Source organism: Coffea eugenioides, chromosome 2 (assembly GCF_003713205.1).
Source record: "Coffea eugenioides isolate CCC68of chromosome 2, Ceug_1.0, whole genome shotgun sequence".
Taxonomy (NCBI): domain Eukaryota; kingdom Viridiplantae; phylum Streptophyta; class Magnoliopsida; order Gentianales; family Rubiaceae; genus Coffea; species Coffea eugenioides.
In genome coordinates this window covers 4,093,694-4,116,747 of record NC_040036.1, presented here as the reverse complement: position 1 = coordinate 4,116,747, position 23,054 = coordinate 4,093,694, and the positions used below count along the sequence as shown (strand labels likewise).

Sequence of the window (23,054 nt, the reverse complement as noted above, 5' to 3'; positions counted from 1 at the left end):
CTTTGTGCCAAATCCACCAAAACTGACTTTTACCAAAAAAAGGAAGACCTTTTGTCTTCCTTGCGGGTGGGTACTCTCTAAATAATTTCCACGTTCCATTTAGTTCTACTTTTCCCATTATTTTCGAAGACTTATAAAGAAGTTACCATTGATTAAAGTCATGCTGATTGAGTCAATCACAAAATGTTTGAAAGATATTGATGGAGGACAGGAAGGAAAAAAGCGAGAATTGAAAAAGGGGAGGGGTTGACAATGAGTATGAGAATTTGAATGGATTCGAGACATTACAAGTTGTATTTTACTCTATTTTGGAGATAAAATGATCCTTTTATTTTGTATTACACCATATTCTGATTTAGGTATACCATATATAATTTTTTTTACTTCACCATTTTTTCAAATCAGTTAAACCAAAGGGCAAAATTGCACGAAATTGAACTTTTAGAGCCCCATCAGCGGGTGGTAAGGCAAAACTTGGACACGTATATGAGGAGGGATATACGTGTCCAAGTTTGACCTTAAAACATATTGTTAGGTGGCGAAAACCAAGATTGAAAAGGATTCGCTTACTAATTTTGCTTAGGATTCACTTAGTACCCCAATAAAAGATAAAAAAAAAAACTAAATTACTTGATATTCGAATCGATTTCGACTCAGTAAGAACTTATTCGAGCTTAGCTTCACCAACCACTCAAAACAAACTTAAACAGCATGTTGTATTTGATAAATTGTCAAACCCAACTTGAACATGATTCTATTAGCATAAAAGTGAAATTTACAAGTAAAAAAGTTTAACCTACTCGACTTCAAATTTAGTTTGATTAGATTAAAACTCATTTAAGTTTGGCTCTGTAAATCAACAATCCAATGTTAAGCACAATTCCAAGTTCATTAAAAATAATAAAATAAATTTGAACATTATGGTATTTGTCTTGATTAATTCCTTATTTTCTCCTAATTACAATGCCAGGGAATAGGAATTTAAAAATCTTAGGGGTAAGTCATCCTACCTGCCACCCCCTTCTCCATGTTGGTACATCGTGATAAGAAAGAGGCGAGGCAATATATCCTTATACATTACTAGGAGGCGTTCACCGCACATATAATTCAAAGAGTGGCATGCCCAGTTTTGGTCAATAAGCTAAATTGAAATTGAAAAGTATAATAAAGGACCTAACAGGCCATTGATGTAGCAAAGTTATGAGTAAAAAAATATTGTAGCAAACATATAAGTAAGAAAATACAATATGTAGATTATCAGTCGTTAATGTTGAGATTGTTTATGTTGAGGTTGTCAATTAGACCTTCATCCATAGTGTAGGAAGTGATTATTTCATGAGTTGCATATCTGATGAGCCTAAATGTGGAAGGAGAAGGCTTGATGTAGCATATAAGCATCTTGCCATGCAGCAGAGTCATCAGATGATGAGTTAAATATATGTTTTGGTGGAGATAGAAAAAGAAAGTAATATAAGCTCCTGAAAAAATAGAAGGAAACAGTTGTTACACAAGAAGAAATGATAATTACCTTCATCTATAAATAATAGAGTTCAACAGTTGAAAAATTAGTCAGTCTTTCAGCTTCAAATGACATGGCATTAGCATATAAGGTTCCAGTTGAATCCGTGATCGCAATTAAAATGCAAGCCTTGGAATTAGTAAACAAATATAAATGTGATACCAGTCATAGACTGGTTAATTTAAATACAATATACTAGTTATAAGTACCTAGGTTGGAGATCAATGCTTGCTTGACAGTAGATGCATATAATTTCTGCTTACGTATATAATTGTTTGGATGATTACAATTTGGACAAGCTATATAGGTTAGTTTCTGAGGTTTACAGTGGAATTCGATGACACCTCTAATCCATGCAGTTTTTGGTTTCTATAAAATAAAAGAACAAAAAAAGAAGTTGGAAAAGACTATTTAGTAAATATAAAGACCTTTAGTTGTCTAGTTAAATTGCAGAATTAGAGTTTTACTGTACTAAGCAAAGTGGCTATGTCAAGGATTCGATTGTGATCAACACGGGGAAGAAAGATGCATGGATTAGTATAACTGTTGATAAGTGCATAACTTGTGTGTTTTTAGTGTCTTTTATTAGTTAGTTTTGGTGTGTTTTAACTACTTTTATAGCTAATTATCTAAGTTTCAAGTGAAAATATGCATTTTGTGGTTTAAAGTGTAAAAATTGCATTTCTATAGATTTTAATGGTAAAAACTTCATATTTTGTAGGTTTAATGATTCAATCATCAAATAGCATGAATTGAGAAGATAATTGGATTATTATTGATGATTTGAAGTAGTTTAAAGAAGACATGAAGTGCAAAGAGGAAATACAAGCAAGAACAAAAGAAAGGAAGTTTCATAGTTTTGATACCTTGTGGTAATTTGGCAATATCTTGATAGATTCGGGCATGTAAGAATCCTCCAAATCTGTTTGCCTAGCAAAGCTTTGTTAAACCCTTGGAGATCTTTAAAGCCTATTTCTCCAGTGTTCTTTGTAGTTGTCATTTTTTTCCATGAGCACCAATGCACTTTCCTCTTCCCGTTGTCCTCCCCCCACCAAAATCTTGCCATCAGAGAATTGATCTCTTTGCATAATCTCACTGGCAGCTTAAAACACGACATTGCATATGTTGGCATTGCCATAGTTATTGCTTTCAGCAAAACCTCTTTTCCTGCTTGACTTAGCAGTTTATTGCTCCAGTTGGAGATTGTTTTTTGGCATTTATCCCTGATGAAGCCAAAAATTTGGTGTTTGGTTCTTGTGACAACCATTGACAGCCCCAAGTACTTCCCTTGCTTCACCACCTGTATGCTTTCTAAGCTGCTGCAAATGTCTCTTTGTTCATTCATCTCCACATTTCTACTGAAAAACAGTGAAGACTTTTCCATATTAATCACTTGTCCGGATCCTTTTTCATAGGTCTTCAGGATTCCCATCACTTCTTGAGCTTGCTTCGTGTCTGCTTTGCAAAAAACTAATGCGTCATCTGCAAAAAAGAGATGAGTTATTAATGGACCGGTCCTACTTATCTTCAAACCAGTCAGCCTTTTGCTCCTTTCCGCTTGATCCAGCAAATTTGAGAACCCTTCTGATACTAGAAGAAAAAGATAGGGTGACAAGGGATCTCCTTGTTGAATCCCTCTTGAAGGTATCACATATCCTTTAGGCTCTCCATTTATGTTGAAAGAGAAAGAAGTTGTTGTGATGCACTCCATTATCCAGTTAATCCATTTATCACAAAATCCCAATTTGAGCATGATTGCTTTCAGATATCCCCACTCAACTCTGTCGTAAGCTTTCGACATATCCAACTTTATAGCCATGAACCCATGAGATCCTTCCCTTTTATTTGTGAGGTAGTGCAAGTACTCATGAGAGATGATAACATTATCCAAAATCTGTCGTCCAGGCATGAAAGCAGCCTGGTTTTTACTAATACAGTTGTTCAAAACTTTTTTCAATCTATTTGATAAGATTTTGGAAATGATTTTATAGAGCACATTACACAAGCTTATAGGCCTAAACTGCTTAACCTCAGTGGGGTTATCAACCTTGGGGATGAGGGATATGTTTGTATGATTCATGGCTTTCAGCATATGGCCAGAATGAAAGAAACTTTTGGTTGCTCGTATGCTATCATTTTTGAGAATGTACCAAAATTTCTGAAAGAAAAGAGGTATCATGCCATCAGGTCCAGGGGCTTTGGTTGGGTTCATGGAAAAAAGTGCATCTTTAATTTCTTTTTCCTTGACTGGTTGGGTTAGTTGTATGTTCATGTGATCGGTTATTGACTGTGATATTCCCTCCAGGACCATATCAGCTTGAGTCACTTCCTTACTCACGAGGAGCTCCTTGAATTGCTTGACAACTTCATCTCCAATTTCCTCTTCTGATGTAGTCCATGTACTGTCCTCTCTTTGTATCCTTTGCATGGTGTTTCTCTTTCTCCTGCCTTTCACCTTAGAGTGGAAAAATTGAGTATTTTTATCCCTCTCCTTCAACCACTGCACTCTAGATTTTTGGCTCCAAAATAGTTCCTCTTCATCATAGGCCTCCTTTAATTGTCTTCTAAGGTCCTTGTTGCTTCCCTTTTTGTCTTCACACTCACTGACTTGGAGCTGTTCCAGTTGTTTTTTTAGATTGTCAATCTTTTTCCTAGCATTTCCTTGGAAATTATTTCTCCATTTTAGTAGAGCCCTTCTACAGTTAGCTACTTTCTTGTGCACTTTGTACATATTAGAACCTATTTGTTCCTCCTCCCATGCCGTCTTTATCACTTGTTCCACTCTCTCTTTTTTGAGCCATCTTTTATCAGAAAAGAAACGTTTCTTCTGTCTCTCCTTGATAGGTATGGAATCTATTAGCAACATACTGTGATCTGAACCAAGGTTTTCTATATGTTTAACTATTGTTTTATCAAAACTTTGACTCCAATCATTACTTACCAAAGCTCTATCAAGCCTTTGCTTAATTTCACCTTCTTGAGACCAATGGTTACTCTAAGTCCAGGGGTTACCTTCGAAACCAATATCAATAAGTCCATTTTGTTCAATGAAGTTCCTAAAATCTTTAAATGTTCCTTCCTCTCTCTTTCTACCTCCCCATTTCTCCTCATTTGATGTAATGTCATTGAAATCACCTGTGATCATCCATCTAGTACCCCATAGTACCTTCCTTCGTTCTATAACTTCCCACTGTTTCCTCCTGATTTGATCATCAGTACTCGCATAAATGCCTATGAACCACCGGGACATAGCCTATCTGTATCAGTTGACTATAAAATGGTCCCTAACTCTTTGACGCCTCTTCCAATTTCTTTTCTTTTTTGGTGGCCTGGAAAGTGGAAAGTTTGGGGGGATGAAGCACAATTACATTTATAGCCATTTGCAAACTCGTGAGAATAACTACTAATGTCAAAAGCTCGTCGGCAATATTATTGTTTACCTAATCAAAGGATTCATATGTCGATTCATGTGTTTACCTAATTGAAATTGGCTTTGAAGATTAAATGCATCGGTGCAAATATCATCGACAAATATCTCAACTTAGCTGTCCAAAGACATATGGTTGGCTGATGCATCTCTAAAGTCTTAACCAGAAAGGAATAGTTCTTGAAAGAATATTATGTTTATACACTCATTTCCTTGATTTTCTTACCAATTTCAATTAGGATTTGACTTGTGGGATTATCCCACAATGCAATTAAGTCAGAGAATATAGAATTTTACATCTATGAATTTTAACTTACAACCAAGTCAATCCTTGCCGAAAATCCTAATTGAAATTAAAATTTCAATTAGGATTTTTGCCCGACAGTCCAAGTTAGAATTGGGCCTAGGATCTGACTTGGGTGTAGATCCAAAGGGCCCAAGCCAGATGCTGGGCCCAATTCACATTGGATCTGTGTGAAGTTTTTAATAATTTTATTTTCTTCCAAGTAATTTTTATATTTTATTGCTTTCCTTTCTTTTGCACTTTTCTAATGCTCATATATATGTACAATTAAGTATTATTCTAATAACTTATTCTCAACAATTTTATCACTTTAAACATTATTTTGCTTAAGTTATTCACCATTTTCTTGAGTGCGCTAAAGGTTTTCTCCTAAAATTTATTAATTCTTGCTTAGAATACGGTCATGTATATTTTTCTTAGAACAGTTGCTTCCGCGTCAATTCATATAACAATTTCCATTGTGGAAGCAAAATGTTTTCCCTGCCAAAGTTTTTGAAATCTGGTAAAACTAAGCTGAATAAGAGCGTCTTGAATTCTTTTGTCTCTAAAATTATAGGTTTTGTTTTTCTTTTCCATGAAATGATTTTTAGTTGTTATTTTCTTCTACAGAGAGGAGTTTAGTTGTTAAGTTCTTTCTCAGTTTGTCATGAGACCAAATGCAGAACGACAATGCATTTCTTTGGATATCATTTCTCGTTTCATTAGATTTTTGAGCTCAACACAAACCCAATGCTAGCTTTTACTAAGGTAAAAAGCTAAAATGATGTCAAATATATTTTGGAGAAGATATTCAGACAAACTTTATTAAAGCTGCATCAAAGATGAGTAGTGTTCACAGCAGTTTGCATGCACTAATTAATGAAAGCAAAGCAAAGGAAATAAGCTTGTTCAAGTTCCTGCTCACAAGGATGATTCTAGTGATGAAGATGAGAAGTGTATATGGAGCTTGACCTCCTGCAGTAATACCCTGTTATAGCTGTTTCAAGTTTCCTACAAATCCTCTGTTCTAAGGTAATGCCCCCCGGAATCTCTTTCTAGCTGTTCCCTTGTGTGGCTCTTGTGCTGTCCGGAAGCTGAAAATCTGGAGGAATTTGATGACTCATGTACTTCATATATTTCTAAACTATGAATTACCAATAGTTTCCTGCGGTTTAACTAAATTTTTCACTCTCCGATGGTTTTGCAAAATTTCTCCTCCCTCCCTACGTAAACTAATAACAAGAAGGATTTCTATCATGCTACAAGAGAGTCATAAAAATGAGCAAATAAATTTAGTCTTTAGACGGACTATTGCGACTGTCAGGGATTGATTGAAAGCAGTGTTTTGAAAACCGGACCGGACCGGCTGGTTCGACCGGTCGAACCGCGAACCGGCCATGGCACCGGTCCGGTTCCATGCTTAGGTTGACTTTGGCAAAAAATAGGTCAAACCCGATAAAAAACCGTGAAACCCGTTGAACCGTATTGAACCGGTTTTCGAGTTTTCCTTTTTTTTTTTTTTTTGCAAAATGCTTCTATCAAGATTCGAACTCAAGATCTTGCAATAAAAGACCAATGTAATAACCATTGCACCATCACATCTTATTTGTTTTTTTTGATAATTTATTTATATAAAACAAACATCTATATTTCATTTTTTCATTTTTCTTACAAAATCTCATTCTCTCATGACTCTTTCTTTTTAATTTTCAACTCTCTCTTTCTCTCTCATCTTTTCTTTTGTCACTCCCTTTTTTAATCAAACCTCTTTAGTTTTAATTTATTGATGTTTTCTTCTATCTTTTAATTTTGTTTTTGTCCATTAAATTGAAAAAAGTTAAAAAAGAATTATTTTTCTTTAACCCAAATTATTTAATGCCACAATCACTCACTTTTATCTCATTTTTTGTTTCTTATCAAGTTTGCATTTTTATTTTCAATTCTCTTGACTTCTTTCGAATTCCAAACTTTCTTTTTTAAATTACAATATTTAAATCTCAAATATGTAAATTAAAATTTAAGTTCACAATGTCAAATTCTCATAGACGTGAATTTTGTATAATTTCAAAATATTGTGATATTTTTGGGTTGGATTTGAGATTTTTTTGGTAGATATAATTAAAATTGAGGTGAAATTTATTTATTTTAACTTATAATTTAAAAAATTTATTTTTGAAAATCCAAATTATTCAAAAATAGTGAACTTTTCATCATATAAAGTTTTAAATTAATCCATTGCATGTCTTATTTTGTGCATATATATATTTATATAAATTATTTTTAAAAAAAATCATTGAATCGAGGTTGAACCGGTCCGACCGATTGAACCTCGACTCTTTCACCTCACCGGTTCAATTGACGGTCCGGGTTTTAAAACATTGATTGAAAGCCCACACAAAGTCTGCAAAGTCCAGCAGTAGTTAAATCTCTTTTTCGTTTGAAAATTTTGCTGTTCAAAATGAAGTACATCAGGCTACGTGGTAACTTCCTTAAAACTTCTGCTTGTTTGGAATAATTATGACTATGTACCTTGATGATGTGTCACTGCAAAAGAATATATTATTATCGTCTATTCACTCGTTTTAGCTTTAATAAAATAAATAAATAAACGTGAACGTTCATATACAGTTTATGCACTGCTGAAAAAAAAGGAAAATTTATTATGAACTTCTAATCTTTTCCCCCTTGCACCATGTAATTTTTCTTTAGTTCTTTCATAATATTGGGTAGGAAATAATCCTTCTAAAAGACAATTTTGATCTGCTCCAAAATCTAATAATGCTATTATATATAAATATTTTTGTTTATTTATAACAATTTTAACTAAAATATACCATCTTTGAAATTTTATTTCTGAAATAGAGGCAATCAAATATCCTTTGCTATTTTTCTCAACTTGTATACTATTATTTGTTTCTGAAAATTGTAATTGTTCTTCTTTTTGCTTAGATTCTTTTAAGATTTGAATTTCTATTTGTAATGCCAAGAGTTGATACTTTATGTCATAATTTACAATTTTTAACAATTTTAATTCATCCTCTAGTTTTTTAATTTTGACCTATTAAAAAATATTTTAAATTAGAAGTTCTATATTTTTAAAATTTTCTTCTCGAATTACTATATCCTTTAATTTCAATAGATAATCTTGTTTTACGTCATTATACTAATGTTACATCATTTTAATAGATAATCTAGTTTAATTTTACTTCTAGAAAGAATTTTTTATCACTACTGGAATACCTACATTCACAAATTATATATAAATTTTAACATGTTGTATCTTTTTAGTTGTCAAGCCATCGATTTAGACAAAAAATATTTTAAATTTCAAAAATATGTAAATGATTTATGAATTAACTCGAAACACTTTACAATAAAGAAAATATTATCTATGTAACTTGTAAAACTTTCAATAAGATTTTAAATATATACTCTTGGCATTTAAAAAAACTATATTTTGTTAGCAAAATATATTATTTTGACTATATTTAAAACTTTATATAGTTTTTTGAAATGCCAAGAGTATATGTTTAAAACTGTATTGAAGTTTTTACAAGTTGCAAAGATAATATTTTCTTTATTGTAAAGTGTTTCGAGTTAATTTATAAATCATTTACATATTTTTGAATTTTTGAATTTCTTTTTGTCTAAATCGATGGCTTGACAACTAAAAAGATACAACATGTTAAAATTTATATATAAATTTTTTTAGTTAGTCCAAAAAGTTATTCTTATGGTTATAAATTATTGCAAGTTATTTTTAAGAGTACTGTAATCATTCATAATTTTAAGTAATTTACATTTTTTGTCCGAACCAATGACACAAAAATTGTTAAAGAGTTTTTTATCATGTTATCAAATATTAAATTTCATTAAAGAACTATATCGATCAACTTATAAAATTTAAGCAATAAATTTGGTGTATTATGACAATTAAGAAATGACAAGAAAAAAGCAAATTTGAAATGAAATTGTATTCTCTCTCCCAAAATGAGATTTTTAATATAATATTTTGAAATGAATTTTAAATATTACAAAAAAGTTTAAAGTGGGAGAACCAAGTGGGATTTTTTTTAATTTGAGGATGCTAAGTGAAACAATCAGAAACCTCAAGTGAGGTTTCTGAAATTATCCCATAAAAATTTCTAACTTTGATTATTTGATATTGGAAGCAAGCTAATTGTATTTTGGGGGCAGTAGAATGTTGACAGGTTTCTAACTGGCTGCCAAGCACACTAAGCCTGGCAGCCCAACAATTTTAAAATTTTTTTTTTGAGCCGCTGATAGTCCGGCAGCTTTTCAGGAATATTTCTAGCTAGCTGTCGGGCCTAATCAGCCGGGCAACCCAATAGTTTTTAAAAAAAAGAAAATTTTGGCCTTGCCTGCCGGACTAATTAATATCAGCCCGACAGACATAATTTTACACCACTTCCCTGTCTAGTCAAAATTTTTGTGATTTTTTTTCAGCAATAAAAAAAGAAATTAGCCCATTTTATTTTGCTTGCGTCTATAAAAATCCAGTCGAGTTGTTTCTAGCTTAATGCACATGTCCACGACAAATTCCTGGAGCAGTCTTCTAGCAAGAAGAAGAATAGATTGGCTTCCACATCTTATTTGTAACTTGTAGGCATAGTATTCTTGACATGAAACTTTTTTCATGTATTCTTCAGTAACATCTGTATGGTTATTATGATACTTAGTTAATATACTATGATTGAGCAAAATAGAAATACAATATATTTTAGAATTGGTGAAATACCTGGTTCTTCATTAGCATGAACATCATCAGGAGACATAGATGTTGAAAATTTTGGGGATGAATTATCATGTCTGGTTGAAGCATCGAGATCAATCTTATGGCCCGTCGTGCCATAGATTGATACGCGGATTCTAAGGAGCAACATTGGATGGATTTTTTTTTGAAAGCAGTCATAGTCTAAGGAATTGGCCAATAAAATGAGGGCAGAACTTCTACTAAGGAGTTGTTGACAGTGTATTGGCTGGGTGAAGGCGGTCACTTCGGATCGCCTTATCCGAAGTGGTGTCTCATGGCCGTGGTTCTTTCTGCCACCTCGGCTTGGCCTCTGCGACATCTTGTGGGCCTCGGCCTTTATGACCCAGATGGCCGTCTTATCTCGGTCGCACGTGGGTAATGTCTGCTGGCCTGACATATCATTAAGAGCCACCACTTTAATTGAGGCCACAAGGACCCTTTATTGGGAATATGCAGGACCACCTGACAAAGTGTCTGAACCACTGCCCCCTGTCAGGAACAGAGGCCGCAGGTGCAGAGCAGAGCCGTAATCCTTAGGAAGCGGGACCTAGTGGTTTAAACCCACTGTCCTCTCCTCCAACTCTCGCCTATAAATATCCTTACCCACACAGCAAGTAAGACTACTGTTGCATTCCTATTGTTCATTACTCTTTATTCTCTCTCTATACTGACTTGACCGTCGGAATGATCCCAGGGAACAAAGCCTCGCCTCTCACTTCGGAAAAGCCCTCCTGTCTCTAAATTTCACTTCACCAAGAGGGAGAGCTGGATTAGGTCAGCTCGGCTATCTAACCAGAAATTAGCTCCTCATGGGGAAACAAGAGCAAGTGAAGTAGGACAGCATGTTATTCTCCCAGCATCTTTCATAGGAGGACCAAGAGATATGCGCCGGAGATACCTTGACTCCATGGCATTAGTTCAAAGATTTGGCAAACCTATCTCTCATGTCACAACGCTGGAGATCGATCCCATTTGCAAAGAAGCAAAAGGTTTGTAAAAATGGTAAGTCAAAACTATTTATACAATAATACATAACCTAATAAGTTTAAGCTTCTCATACTATTTTTCCCATAGGTTGAAAAGCTCACCAGAAGCAAAAAACTTGGAATACCTATCAATGAAAAAACAAATTCAACAAACCACAGAAGTTGCCCTCCATGACATCATACAGAAAAGAGAAACACTAGAGGAGGTAAAAAAATATTTCATCATGAATTCAGATCTAATACATAAATACCTAAACCTATGCACTTGTAGAATATGAATTATTATTTCAAAGCAACTGTGGATTCAATTGAAAATAAATCAAGACCATGGCATGATGCATGTTAGCAATGTACAAGATCAGTCCTTAAAACACAAGATGGTGTAGAATGCCTCAATTGCACAAATGTCACATCAATTCCCAAGTAATATTTTCTATGACACAAAAAAATCAATTAAATGACAAAATTATTTTCCATCAACATGAAGACAAAGAAGAAAGCCAAAATTTCAACAAAAAGAAAAACAAACACTGTAGAGGATGATGAAGATGAAGTATCAATCATAGAAGATGACACAAAATTATCTCAATATCTCAAAAACTCAACTGTCAAAAAAAAATGCAACCAATGACAACAATCTCAAGAAGAAGATAAAAATGGATAATCGTTAGATACATTTTCATATCATTATGTATTTAATTACTAGTTTCATATTGGTGATTGTTTTCAGCATGTTTCAAGACATTTCCTTAATTAAGAAAAAATTGATAGCAGTTTGTAGTTCAATTTTATTTATGTCCATATACAACAAAACATTCCAAATTTATAGAGAAAAGGCAAATATGAAGACCGCAAAATTACAAGTGCAACACACATGCACCTATCTAGTCATTAAAAATGGCTTTACCAAATGTTCAACGGTTCAAACCTTTCTCAATGAAATCTATTTTGAATACACAAAATTGATGCAAAAGAAAGAAAGAAAAAAAAAAAGGAAACCAATGGAACACACAAAGTTGACTAATGGTTCGGATCTTAACATATTCAGACGTGTGTGATAACAAAAATAAAGTATTTTAATTAATTAAGTGATATTAAATTTTCTAAATAAAACTTATTCCAAGTTATCACATAATGTGATATACACTCAAATGGATTAGACTTAATACTTAACGATTTAGTAACTTAACATATTCATATTTTAGCGTAAGTAACTTAACGATTCAGTTTTCATACTTCAATTTATCAAACATGCCCTAAGTTCTATGCCTTTAGCAACCTATTTATCCATTGACGGTTAGCCGCTGGTTCGAATATATGCCAGCCCATGCCTGATTTAGCATAATATCAAGGTCTATAATATTGTATTGGAAAAGCCGACTTCTTGGATCGAGACCTAAAACTTTACGCCGTTCAACTTTAATTATGATCATTTGTCGTGCATAAGACTCTTCGTTTTCTTAAATATTTTCTCATTTTGTTGTATTGAAACATAAACAACAGTAAGTTGCACCCTACTATTGTAATTGCTGGGGAATGGGGAGGGCTCAATTTGGCCACGTAAAATTTGGAAGGAAAGAACCCATCTCTAGGCCAGTGAACTATTGCATCCTGTAAGTATTAACCTTTTACGAAGACTACTAAGACCGAAGTAAATGCTATAGAATTGTTACTTTCAGGACAAATTTACCATACATTTCCAAACGCTCGATTTTAACCCTATACTAGTTTTGGTATCAATTCCATAAACTCTATTGGCAAGGCAGAGTTTATTTTTCTCTGCATCATATCATCTTCTGCTAATGCCTGGTAGTGCTATGTAAGGGGGTAGGGGAATGAGCCAGTGCAGCCTGTATTTAATAGGAGGCAAGATATCTGCAAAAACCAAAAACATCATCCAAGTTCAACATATTTGATGGATCTAAAGATTTAACAAGAAAAGAAATGGAAAAGAGATTCATATGGCCTACATATATGATCAGCATGCCAACCTGGAAATAAAGAGCATTGTTGGCCTGCATTGAGGTCAACATGTAGACATTCTCTTGCTAGTTTGTGAATGGATATCAGAATCTTTTCAATTTCTCGATTGGGATACAGAAGTCTTTGTCTAGCATGTCTCTCAGTTCTATCTCTTTAGGCTTTGAAGACATTAGGTGAGCAATCAAGTCAGCAGGATGCTTTCCTTTGATTACTTCCATTGTTAGCACCCCAAAGCTATAAACGTCACACTTTTCGTTAACTTTCATTGTGTAGGCAAATTCTGCAAGAGAAAGTAGGAAAATAATTTTTCATGATATGTGATCAGACTTGAATTTACTAGTTAACCGGTTAATGAAAGGAAAAAAAAAAGCTTTATTAGCTGGTGCAACATATCCATATGTGCCTACAAGAGAACTCCAATTAGAAGTCTTTTTGCAGACACTTGGAAGTGCCAAAATCTGAAACGTGAGCCTCGTATTCTGGATCAAGCAAAATGTTGTTGCTTGTTATGTCCCGATGCACAATTGCTGGTGAACAATCATGATGCATGTAAGATAAAGCATGAGCGACTCCTTGGATGATTTTCAACCTCTTTTGCCAGTCTAGTTTCTTAGCTCCTTCTTCCATGCTCAAGATTTTGGCCAAGCTTCCTCTTTCAAAGTATTCATAAACCAAAATCGAATGCTGAGCATTTGAGCAGAAGCCAAAGAGTTTCACAATGTTGCGATGCTTGATTTCTGTCAAGGCCCTGATTTCATTCAAGAAACGTCTATCCTTTGCCACATTAGGCATGTTGTGAAGTCTCTTTACAGCTACTACATCACCTGATGGAAGCTGTGCTCTGTAAACACTTCCATAACCTCCTTTCCCAATAGAAAATATTTCACTGAACTCTTCTGTAGACTTCAAGATTTCTTTATACAATTCTTTGCCATCAAAAGCACATATGGCAAATAATCCGCCCTTCTTCACCTCTATGTCTTCCGCTCTTGAATATTTTTTTATTTGATCATGCAATATAACAATGCCAGAGAATGCACCTAGAAGTATGAAAGATCCCAGTAGAGGTATTACAATTATGAGAACAAGTTCCTTCCTTTTATCCTTGACGTGCTTTCTAATCAAAGGGAAACTTTCACACGCTCGTAACCCTGTAATATTGCCACACAAAGCTTCATTTCCCTTTACTTCTTCTAATGTTAAATTCACAAAGGCTCTACCACTCGGAACATTGCCACACAAAGCTTCATTTTGTCTTGGATCCAGATAATTAGTTAATTTGGTAATCTATTGTCAATTAGAGCATTAAATCCGTAATTGTTTAATTACCTTGATATAGTGACAACTGACATGATTGGCTTTGTATCAGGGAAATACGCGAGCTAATCTAAAATAACTCTGGTAGTGTGTTATTTGGTTAGAATAGGGTCCTCTAAATGTAAGGCGATTGGAGAATTAAATCTTACGGGCGTACCTAGGATTATTTTCCAATTAGGGCAGTGGTTAACGGGCGTACCTTAATCACCGACACAGTAAGGAGGGGTTGACTGTCATCGCTTGTTTGACAGTTATAACCTATTTATTAGTAAATAATTGGAATTAGTTTTACATTGATGATCAATTAGGTGAACCATTGCTGAAGTTATTTCTTGGTTAGATTCTTAATTATCACTCATTTGATTTTAGTAGATTGTTATTTAATTTTTAGTTGCTTCTTAGATTTTCTTTGTTTGTCATTTTCTGCACAAAAACACCCCCTCGTTACTGTGAATTTGAAAAGAAACAGTTACACCCAATCCCTGTGGATTCGACCTTGCTTACCACTATTTACAAAAATTAACTTTAGTTGAGCAGGTTTTTATTATTGCACAGGCCAGACAACCTATCAATTTTTGGCGCCGTTGCCGGGGACTGGTGCCAAATTAATTTATTTCTTTTTGAGTTCATCTTGTTTTTATTTTTTATTTATTTTTCTCTTATTTTTTTATATAGTTTATGGCTGCTAACATTCCGTATTTTGATGATAGACTGGACTTTATTCCTGATTGGGGTTATGAGACACGTGTTTTTCCTAATAATCGATTGGCTGCTGCAAATTGTGAAACTTATTTTGCCTCAGTTTATTCAACCGACACATGCCTCGTATTTCAAGATAACCTAAGTGTTCCAACAGATACTTTTAGAGATTTTTCACCTCGATTTCAAACGTGGTATAACCTTTATTCAAACAGGTATGATCAAGGATGGTGAAAAATTTTCAATTTTAATTATGCAACCGGGCCAATGAATTTTCAACAAGAAGAGTCTCAACAACCATCATCCGTGTCAGGTATGTCTCTTGAAGAAATGATTGAATTACTAGCCGCTAATACATATCGAACTCAGCAGGAGACACAAGCGATGGCGAATCAAGTGCAACTATTGATATCCGGGATGGCAGATCAAATACATTTATTGACATCTAGAATAACGCGATTAGTTTCTAACCTTGAAGAATTACCCTCACAAACCAATATCAACCTTGAAGAAGATGAGAGTGCAATTATCCGGTCAAATGACATGGAACTGCAAGAGTTTCAAGGAAACGGATCTAAAGATGCAGTTGAAAAGGAAGCTGAAGTGCAAGAAATGAGACCCCAGTATCAACTCGTCCAAGTGAATGAATCCAGTGAACAATCTCCAAATGCGGTGACATCTCCTCCAGTCCTTAATCAATGTTCTCTTGACTCTTATTCTTCAATTCATGTTAATAAAATTGACTTTATTATACCAGAAAATTTTGAATTCAATGATAGGAATGAATTAAGGGTAGCGATGGCAAGATATCTTGGACCAATAAATGCACGTGAGGGGGGAGTGAATGGAGAATGGAAATTATTGTTGACTTGTTTGGCGCCATTTACTAGTCCATGGAAGCCCGTAACTCGTGTGCTCAAGGATTATTCTATTTACGAGGATTATCAGGACTATATAAAGGATGAAACATTAAGACGAGCCACAAGATTTTATTCTCCATGAATAAAACATGATAATGTCTAACTAAAGACGTTAAAGAAAGGCGCTCATTGGGAGGTAACCCAATTTCTCTTAGTTATTTGTTCATTTTTTGTTTGTTAGTTTAAATATGTTTTTCCTTGGATTTGACTGATTTATGGTTTCAATTTTCGTTTTTGATGATTCGTAGGTGTCTCTCCGACTTGACGCGCCCGCGCCAAATCGTATGGAGAACTCACGGTCAGAACGGTTCTTACCCTCATGACGTGCCCGTATCAAGTCACCTGGAGAGCTCCTTATTCCTTGCCCTCATGACATGCCCACGTCATGTTCGCGGGAAAAGTAAGTATTCAAAAAGCTCAAGAACGGTTATTGATTTTCTGTTAATCTCTACTTTTGAATTTTAGAAATAAAATTTGCCAATAATAATGAAACAAAAAAACTTTCAAAAAAAAAGAATAAATAAAAATTAATTTAAAAAATTTTTTGTTTCACCGTAGCTTAGATTTTCAAAGTACAAATTTTTAACCAAAGAAAAAAAATTTCTCTTTCTTTTTTTTCTTCTTTTCTTCTTTCTTTCCTTCTTTTCTTTCTTTCTTTCTATCTTTCTTTCCTTTCTTCCTTCTTCCCCGCTGCTTTCCCTTTTCCCCTTTTGCTTTCTTCTTCGCTCGACATCCCTAGCAACCGTCGTGTCTCGCCATCCGCCTCCTTCACACCACCAACGCATCACTCCGCCTTGCGCAGCCATGGACCTCCGTCAGCTCACCTCGATTCGCACGCCGCCCCTCCAGTCCAACCCACCTCGACGACACGCGCTCAAGACCAGGTCACGTGCCACCAGCTTCACTTCGCCAACGCCGCCGCCGTCCAGCCCCGAGCTCCACCTCACGATCGTGCCCACCACTGCAGTAGCTCTAGCTACACTGCTGCCCCTCCTTTTTCCCTCACTCTGCCTCTCAGCCACACGCTGCGCACAGCCGCAGCCAGACAGCCACGCTGCTTTTGAGCTCAGCCCCCTGCCCACGCCGCCACCAACTCGCTCCCACTTCTCTGCAACAGCCCCTGTGCACCACCAGTCACCGCCTTCGCCATACCCACACTCCACCCACGGTCACGTCTCTCTCTCTCCTTCTCTCTATCACCACGGTGGAGGTACCATTACGCCTATTACCTGCCTGTTTTGAATATCCTTTGCTGGGTTTCCTTATTGGCCTCACTAAAGGACTCCTCTGCTGGAATTTAGTGGCGTCAGTTTCTTGGGTTGTCCGTTTGATTTAACTCCTCCCTGTGAGTACACCAGAGGTACTGATTGCGGTGTTGCTTTAAATTTCTTAATCCTATGTGCTTGACTGCGTATTTGACTTTTGAGTTTTAGTACTTGAATTGTTTCTCGAATTCTAAATGGTGGTTGCTGGAATTGCCTGTTGCTTGGCTCTATTGCTAATTTTGGTCGTTTGAATTGGGTAATTGATTGTCCACTTGGTGACATTTGTTGAGTTTCACTTGCTTAAATTGGTTGAATTCACTACTCTGTTGGGGTCCCTGTGGATATCACTTGAGTTCTGTTTTGTTAGTTTCTGTCTTGTGCCCCTTGAAGTTCCGTTAGTTGGGTATTTTTTTGTGCCTGTTTGTTGAATTGGGGGGCTACTGTGCCCCTTCCTTTGCTTTTTGGTGATCAGTTGTGTCAAATTCATTTGCTTGGGGTAATCTGCCCATCAATTTTAATTACTCAAGTCTTTGGAGTAGTTGTTGCACATTTGGACTGCTTTGTTTCTACATCTGACTGAATTGGGACCACAAGTGCTTATCTATTGCATTTGCTACATGTGTTGGAGTATTTGTATAACCTGTGGGTGATTGAATTGTGCATTTTGTTCATTGAGCTGGCTTTTTATTTGTTATTGCTTTGAATTGCCTGCTTCCATTATTTGTTGGCACCTGTAGTCTCTTGTTGTTTGGAGTGATAACTGCCACCCATGGTGAAGCCACGATCCTCCTCTGGTATTGCTTGACTTTTCTAATTTTTGGTTAACTTTTTTAGGTATGGGGAATGATTGTTGGCATTTTTCATGTGAATTGGTCCGGTTATTAACCTTAGTTCTCCATGTTTGAAAATGAGGGTAGTTGATGCAAATTTTCTTTTGGTTTTTGTGTTATATTGAGTTTTTGTGTTATTTGGTTGTTAATAAGAGTGACTGTACTCCTCTAGTTGTTACTACTGAGTAACCAGGGATTTTCACCAAAAGTGTCGATTCTCGCGTCAAGAGATAGTGATTTCTATGAGTACGTGGTCACCTAGCGATAGGAGTTGAGTAACAGGGCTCCTTCATCTGACAAATGTTGGAGTTCGCGTCAAAAGGCTCTAATGGCTAGAGACTAAGTCTTTTGCTATTCTCAAAAGAAGAAAAGAAAGAGAGAAAATAGAAAAGTGTGATAATTTTCCCTATTACCTGACTCGATGTGGATTAATTGTTGGATTCTACTCACTTTTAGTATTTTGCATTTATTTCAGGAAGTAGAACGAAAATATGATAACAAGTGCCGATTTGACAGAAGAGGAATCCAAATAATAGAACTTATCCCAGGGGTATTTTTGGAAAAGGGAAACTTATCCCCATTTTAGTAATTACTGCAAAGGCATGGATGAAGGCAAGGCTTCCTTTTTGCTGGTGGGGGCCGCCGCACAATAGTTAGGCATTAGAGAGGATTGCAATTAGATAGGAATGGAAACGGATGCTTTTGAGTAGGACTCCTCCTGCGCATGGCAGGAGCAACTAAGAGTTGTTTTCTTTAACTTTTTGCTGGGATCTCTTTTTTATATTTTTCTTTCCTACGCATGTCAGAGGAGGGCAGCTTAGCCTTTGACTTTTCTTTTCGTCTTTAGTTGCTCTTCCGTAGGAGTAGACAAGGGATGAGTTAAATCCCTTTGTCTAGTCAAGGAACAACGGAAGTTTTGATTTACCTAAAAATTATGAGATCGATTTAATTTTATCTTTTCTTTTATTTATTGGTATTCGCATATTCTTTAATTTCAGTACTTATGGTTTTTTAATTAATCGGTTGTCTTGGATCCAGATAATTAGTTAATTTGGTAATCTATTATCAATTAGATCATTAAATCCGTAATTGTTTAATTGCCTTGATATAGTGACAACTGACATGATTGGCTTTGTGTCAGGAAAATACGCGGGCTAATCTAAAATAACCCTGGTAGTGTGTTATTTGGTTAGAATAGGGCTCCTCTAAACGTAAGGCAATTGGAGAATTAAATCTTACAGACATACCTAGGATTATTTTCCAATTAGGGCAGTGATTAACGGGCGTACCTTAATCACTGACACAGTAAGGAGAGATTGACTGTCATCGCTTGTTTGACAGTTATAACCTATTTATTAGTAAATAATTGGAATTAGCTTTGCATCGATGATCAATTAGGTGAACCATTGCTGAAGTTATTTCTTGGCTAGATTCTTAATTATCACTCATTTGATTTTAGTAGATTGTTATTTAATTTTTAGTAGCTTCTTAGATTTTCTTTGTTTGTCATCTTCTGCACAAAAACACCCCCCGGTTACTGTAAATTTGAAAAGAAACAGTTATACCCAGTCCCTGTGGATTCGACCTTGCTTACCACTATTTACAAAATTAACTTTAGTTGAGCAGGTTTTTATTATTACACAAGCCTGACAACCTGTCAGCCTCTAGGCAAATTCAGCATTTTTACATTCTACTGATTTAGGGCATCTTCAATTATCAGTTTCAACTCCATGGTATAATATAGATATTACCTCTAATAGTTGTACGCACTTACACAACAAATACGGATTGTGAAATTAATTGTATAAGTTTGATATTTTGTAGGTTTTGGGATATAATTTTCACGTTTAGGAAAAAAAAAATATGTTAGTAAGTAATAATGTGATGCCCCTTGTCCCACGTTGGAAGTGGGAGAGGAAAAGGATTGATATTATATAAGATTTGGTCTCATAAGTTACTAGTTATTTGGAATAACCATTTTGGGACAGTGAATTTCGATACAAAAATTATTTGGGCCAACCATGGGCTTGGATGGTGACAAATAACTTACTAGAAGCTAGGTATATTTATGTTTAGAAGTCCTGAAAGCAGAGCAGTTCAGAATCTTGATAATGGTAAACTTTTTTAAATCTTAGTTTTTTTGTCTTAAATTTTTTCAAATAAAGGAAGGATGGAATTTAAGCAGTATAGGGGTTGAAGAGGAATTTGAATTCAAAATCTCTAATTTCTAAACTTTTCACTAAGCAATCGTCAAAACCAAAAAAAAAATAATAATAATAAGTTAAAAAAAAATTGAGCACCTTGTGGTCAATGCTAGGTCCTGTTCGAAGATTTATTCCTTTGGTTTGTCATCATCTCCCTCTATTGAAATCTAAGTACCCTTGGTTGACAATTTGTTTCCCTGAGCAGCCATCAACGCTTTTATATAGTATTAGATTAGATTAGATTGTCAATGCACCATCAATATCCTTAAATATAATAGCTTAAGTATAGTAATCAAAATACTTTTAGTAATCTGTATGATTATTTTTCATCCTTTAATGTTTTAGTTTTAGGAAGATCACAAATGCTGCGTATAAAGCACGCCATAGGCTAAATTAAGGTAAATTAAGTACATTGCTAAAATGGAGAGCATTGCTAAATTAAGTACTTTAAGATAAAGACTTAGTGTCTGTTTGATAACATAAAAAAGTGCTGAAACTGAATTCATTCAGACATTCAGATATTTTGAGTGTTTGATAAATAAAAATTTTTCTGCTGAACTTATTAAGTGGTGCTGAATTTGTATGTATTTTTTTCAGCACAAGAATTGTAACTGAATGCTTAATTTGATAAGAAACAAGAGATTTACTTCAACTACTTTATCTTATCTACCAAATCTATCATTGTTTGTTAATTACATTCAAAATCCTTATTGAATTAAATAATTTAATATTTTCTATCCAAAATCCTTATCTAATTAAACAACCTGACATTCTCTATCTAATGACTTTCTACTTCTATTTTCTTTCTATTTAATGATTTTTTTTTACAATTTTTCCATGCTCCTCACATTTGTCTACTCCTTATCTTTTTCCATCTTTCTACTCTTTCATAATTTTGTCATTTTTTTACTCCCAATTTTTTTTATTGCTACGTACTCACCGATCTCAAATTCATTTTTTCCAAGGTAAGTGACATTGATTATTTGTTGTTTTGCTTCAACATTTTTCCATTGAAGTAATTAAATTTCTATATAATTTGGTGTGAATTTAAAACTTGTTTATTGCAGCTTCCTTTTGCTTATATTTAGACTTTTCTTATCAAACTCTGATTTAAAAATATATTTGCACCGATATTTGGACTTTTCCATAATATATTTCTTCTTTTATATTACTTTGATTTAAAAATAAATATTGGCATTTTCATACCTAACAATTTTAAGCTAATTAAATCATATGTTCTATTTCCTTTTTGGATTGAAAGATAGAAGGGCAAAATTGTACAATTTAGTTTATTAAGCATTAAGTTATAAATGTTTATCAAACAGTATAAATATGTTCAGCATTAAGATTCAGATATTCATATATCTCTTTTCAGTGCTTAATATTCAGCAAATTAATTATTTCAGTATTCAGAATTCAGAATTCAGAATTCAGAGTTCAGATTCAGTTTTATCAAACGGAGCCTTAAGCAGCAAGATCCATTTGATGTCAGCTGCTTCAATATCCACCTCAAAATAAATTAGCCTTTGTTCTAGATTTGACTTAATGCTAAGTCCCTTCACCATTCTTAGTAATAATTCAATTCTGCCTCAATTTTCTTCTGATCTTCAAGGTAAATGTACGATAAATTTCAAAATATATCCCAAATATATGAATTTCTTGAAACCATCCTTCAATCTCACTAGCTGCTCAACAAAATGTTCCAAAAACACAAATATATTAATGAATTTGGAGTTTATTCGAAGAATTGACGAGAACAACAGGGCTCCTTAGATTTAACAATTTCAAATAACCCCAAGCTAGAATTTTTCATATATTCAAACAAGAAATTGGAAAAATGTGACTAGCTTGCAACGAGTACTACATCTCAAGACAAGGGATCTTTTCAGTCACTCTTTTATTGTATCGAAGACCTACTTGCATCTATGAATAAGCAATACTGAGTGATTTTAGATGTGAAGTTGATTCCATGTGGTAGGACAACTTTGGTTTTCAAAAATAAGGGCAGTCCAATTCACTCAATACAAAAAAAAAATTTAAATGATAATATTCAAAGGAACGTCTATCTTACCTAAAAAAACAAACAAACAAAAAAAAAATAAAAAGGAGATTGATATCCTATCCAGTATCCAGAGATTGAACAATAGCCACATTATCTTATAATTCTTAATGATCATTAGCTGAACTATCAACTTTATCAGTCAAGAAAGGCTGTAACTTGTACAAGGACAATAAATTCTTTATTCCGGCGTCCGGAGACTTGAGATGTGGACGCTTCATTAGTCAATAATAAAGTGTGGAATTCGACGAATTCTTAGCTCGTTCAAGATAACAGAGAAGATTCACTCTTGTACAAGCAACAGGAACAGCTACTTAAACTATTGGATAATTTCATAAACCTTGGCTGAAGTTTTGGACAATTTCAGTATCCCTCTTATTTTCAATATTACGCTGACCATTCTTACTTTAACTAATGTAGTAACCAATTCAGCCCATATCAGTAAAAGAAATGGAATAAATTGACAAGAAATGGTGTCATCACATTTTGTTCCACATTTACCCTTATAGACCCTAAAAGAAATATTGTAACATAGGACAAATTTTACTTCGTACCTTCGAACTTGAATCACTTTTCTATTCTCTTACTCTAAACTTTAATTTTGGACGCTTTCCATGTGATTGGTGGCAACAGCACAACAGAGCTCTTCTTAAGTCTCTGATCGTTAGTGTCACATGACCATTGCTAATTATGCTATTGCTTTTGAATGGAAATAGCATAAAAATCTTGGTGAATGAACAAATTGAATAGACCATTTTGCAGAGCCAGTGAAATATTCCGAAGCCGTG

General features: G+C 34.5%; 1 protein-coding gene across 1 annotated transcript; it reads right to left on the bottom strand.

Moving 5' to 3' along the window:
• Nucleotides 1-13,392: 13,392 nt before the first annotated feature.
• Nucleotides 13,393-14,324, bottom strand: LOC113763602 (MDIS1-interacting receptor like kinase 2-like). Its single transcript, XM_027307454.1, has 2 exons — nt 14,302-14,324; nt 13,393-14,227 (listed from the first exon to the last, which is right to left on the bottom strand). The coding sequence occupies exons 1-2, from the start codon at nt 14,322-14,324 to the stop codon at nt 13,393-13,395; spliced, it is 858 nt and encodes a 285-aa protein (XP_027163255.1).
• Between the last annotated feature and the right edge of the window lie 8,730 nt (nt 14,325-23,054).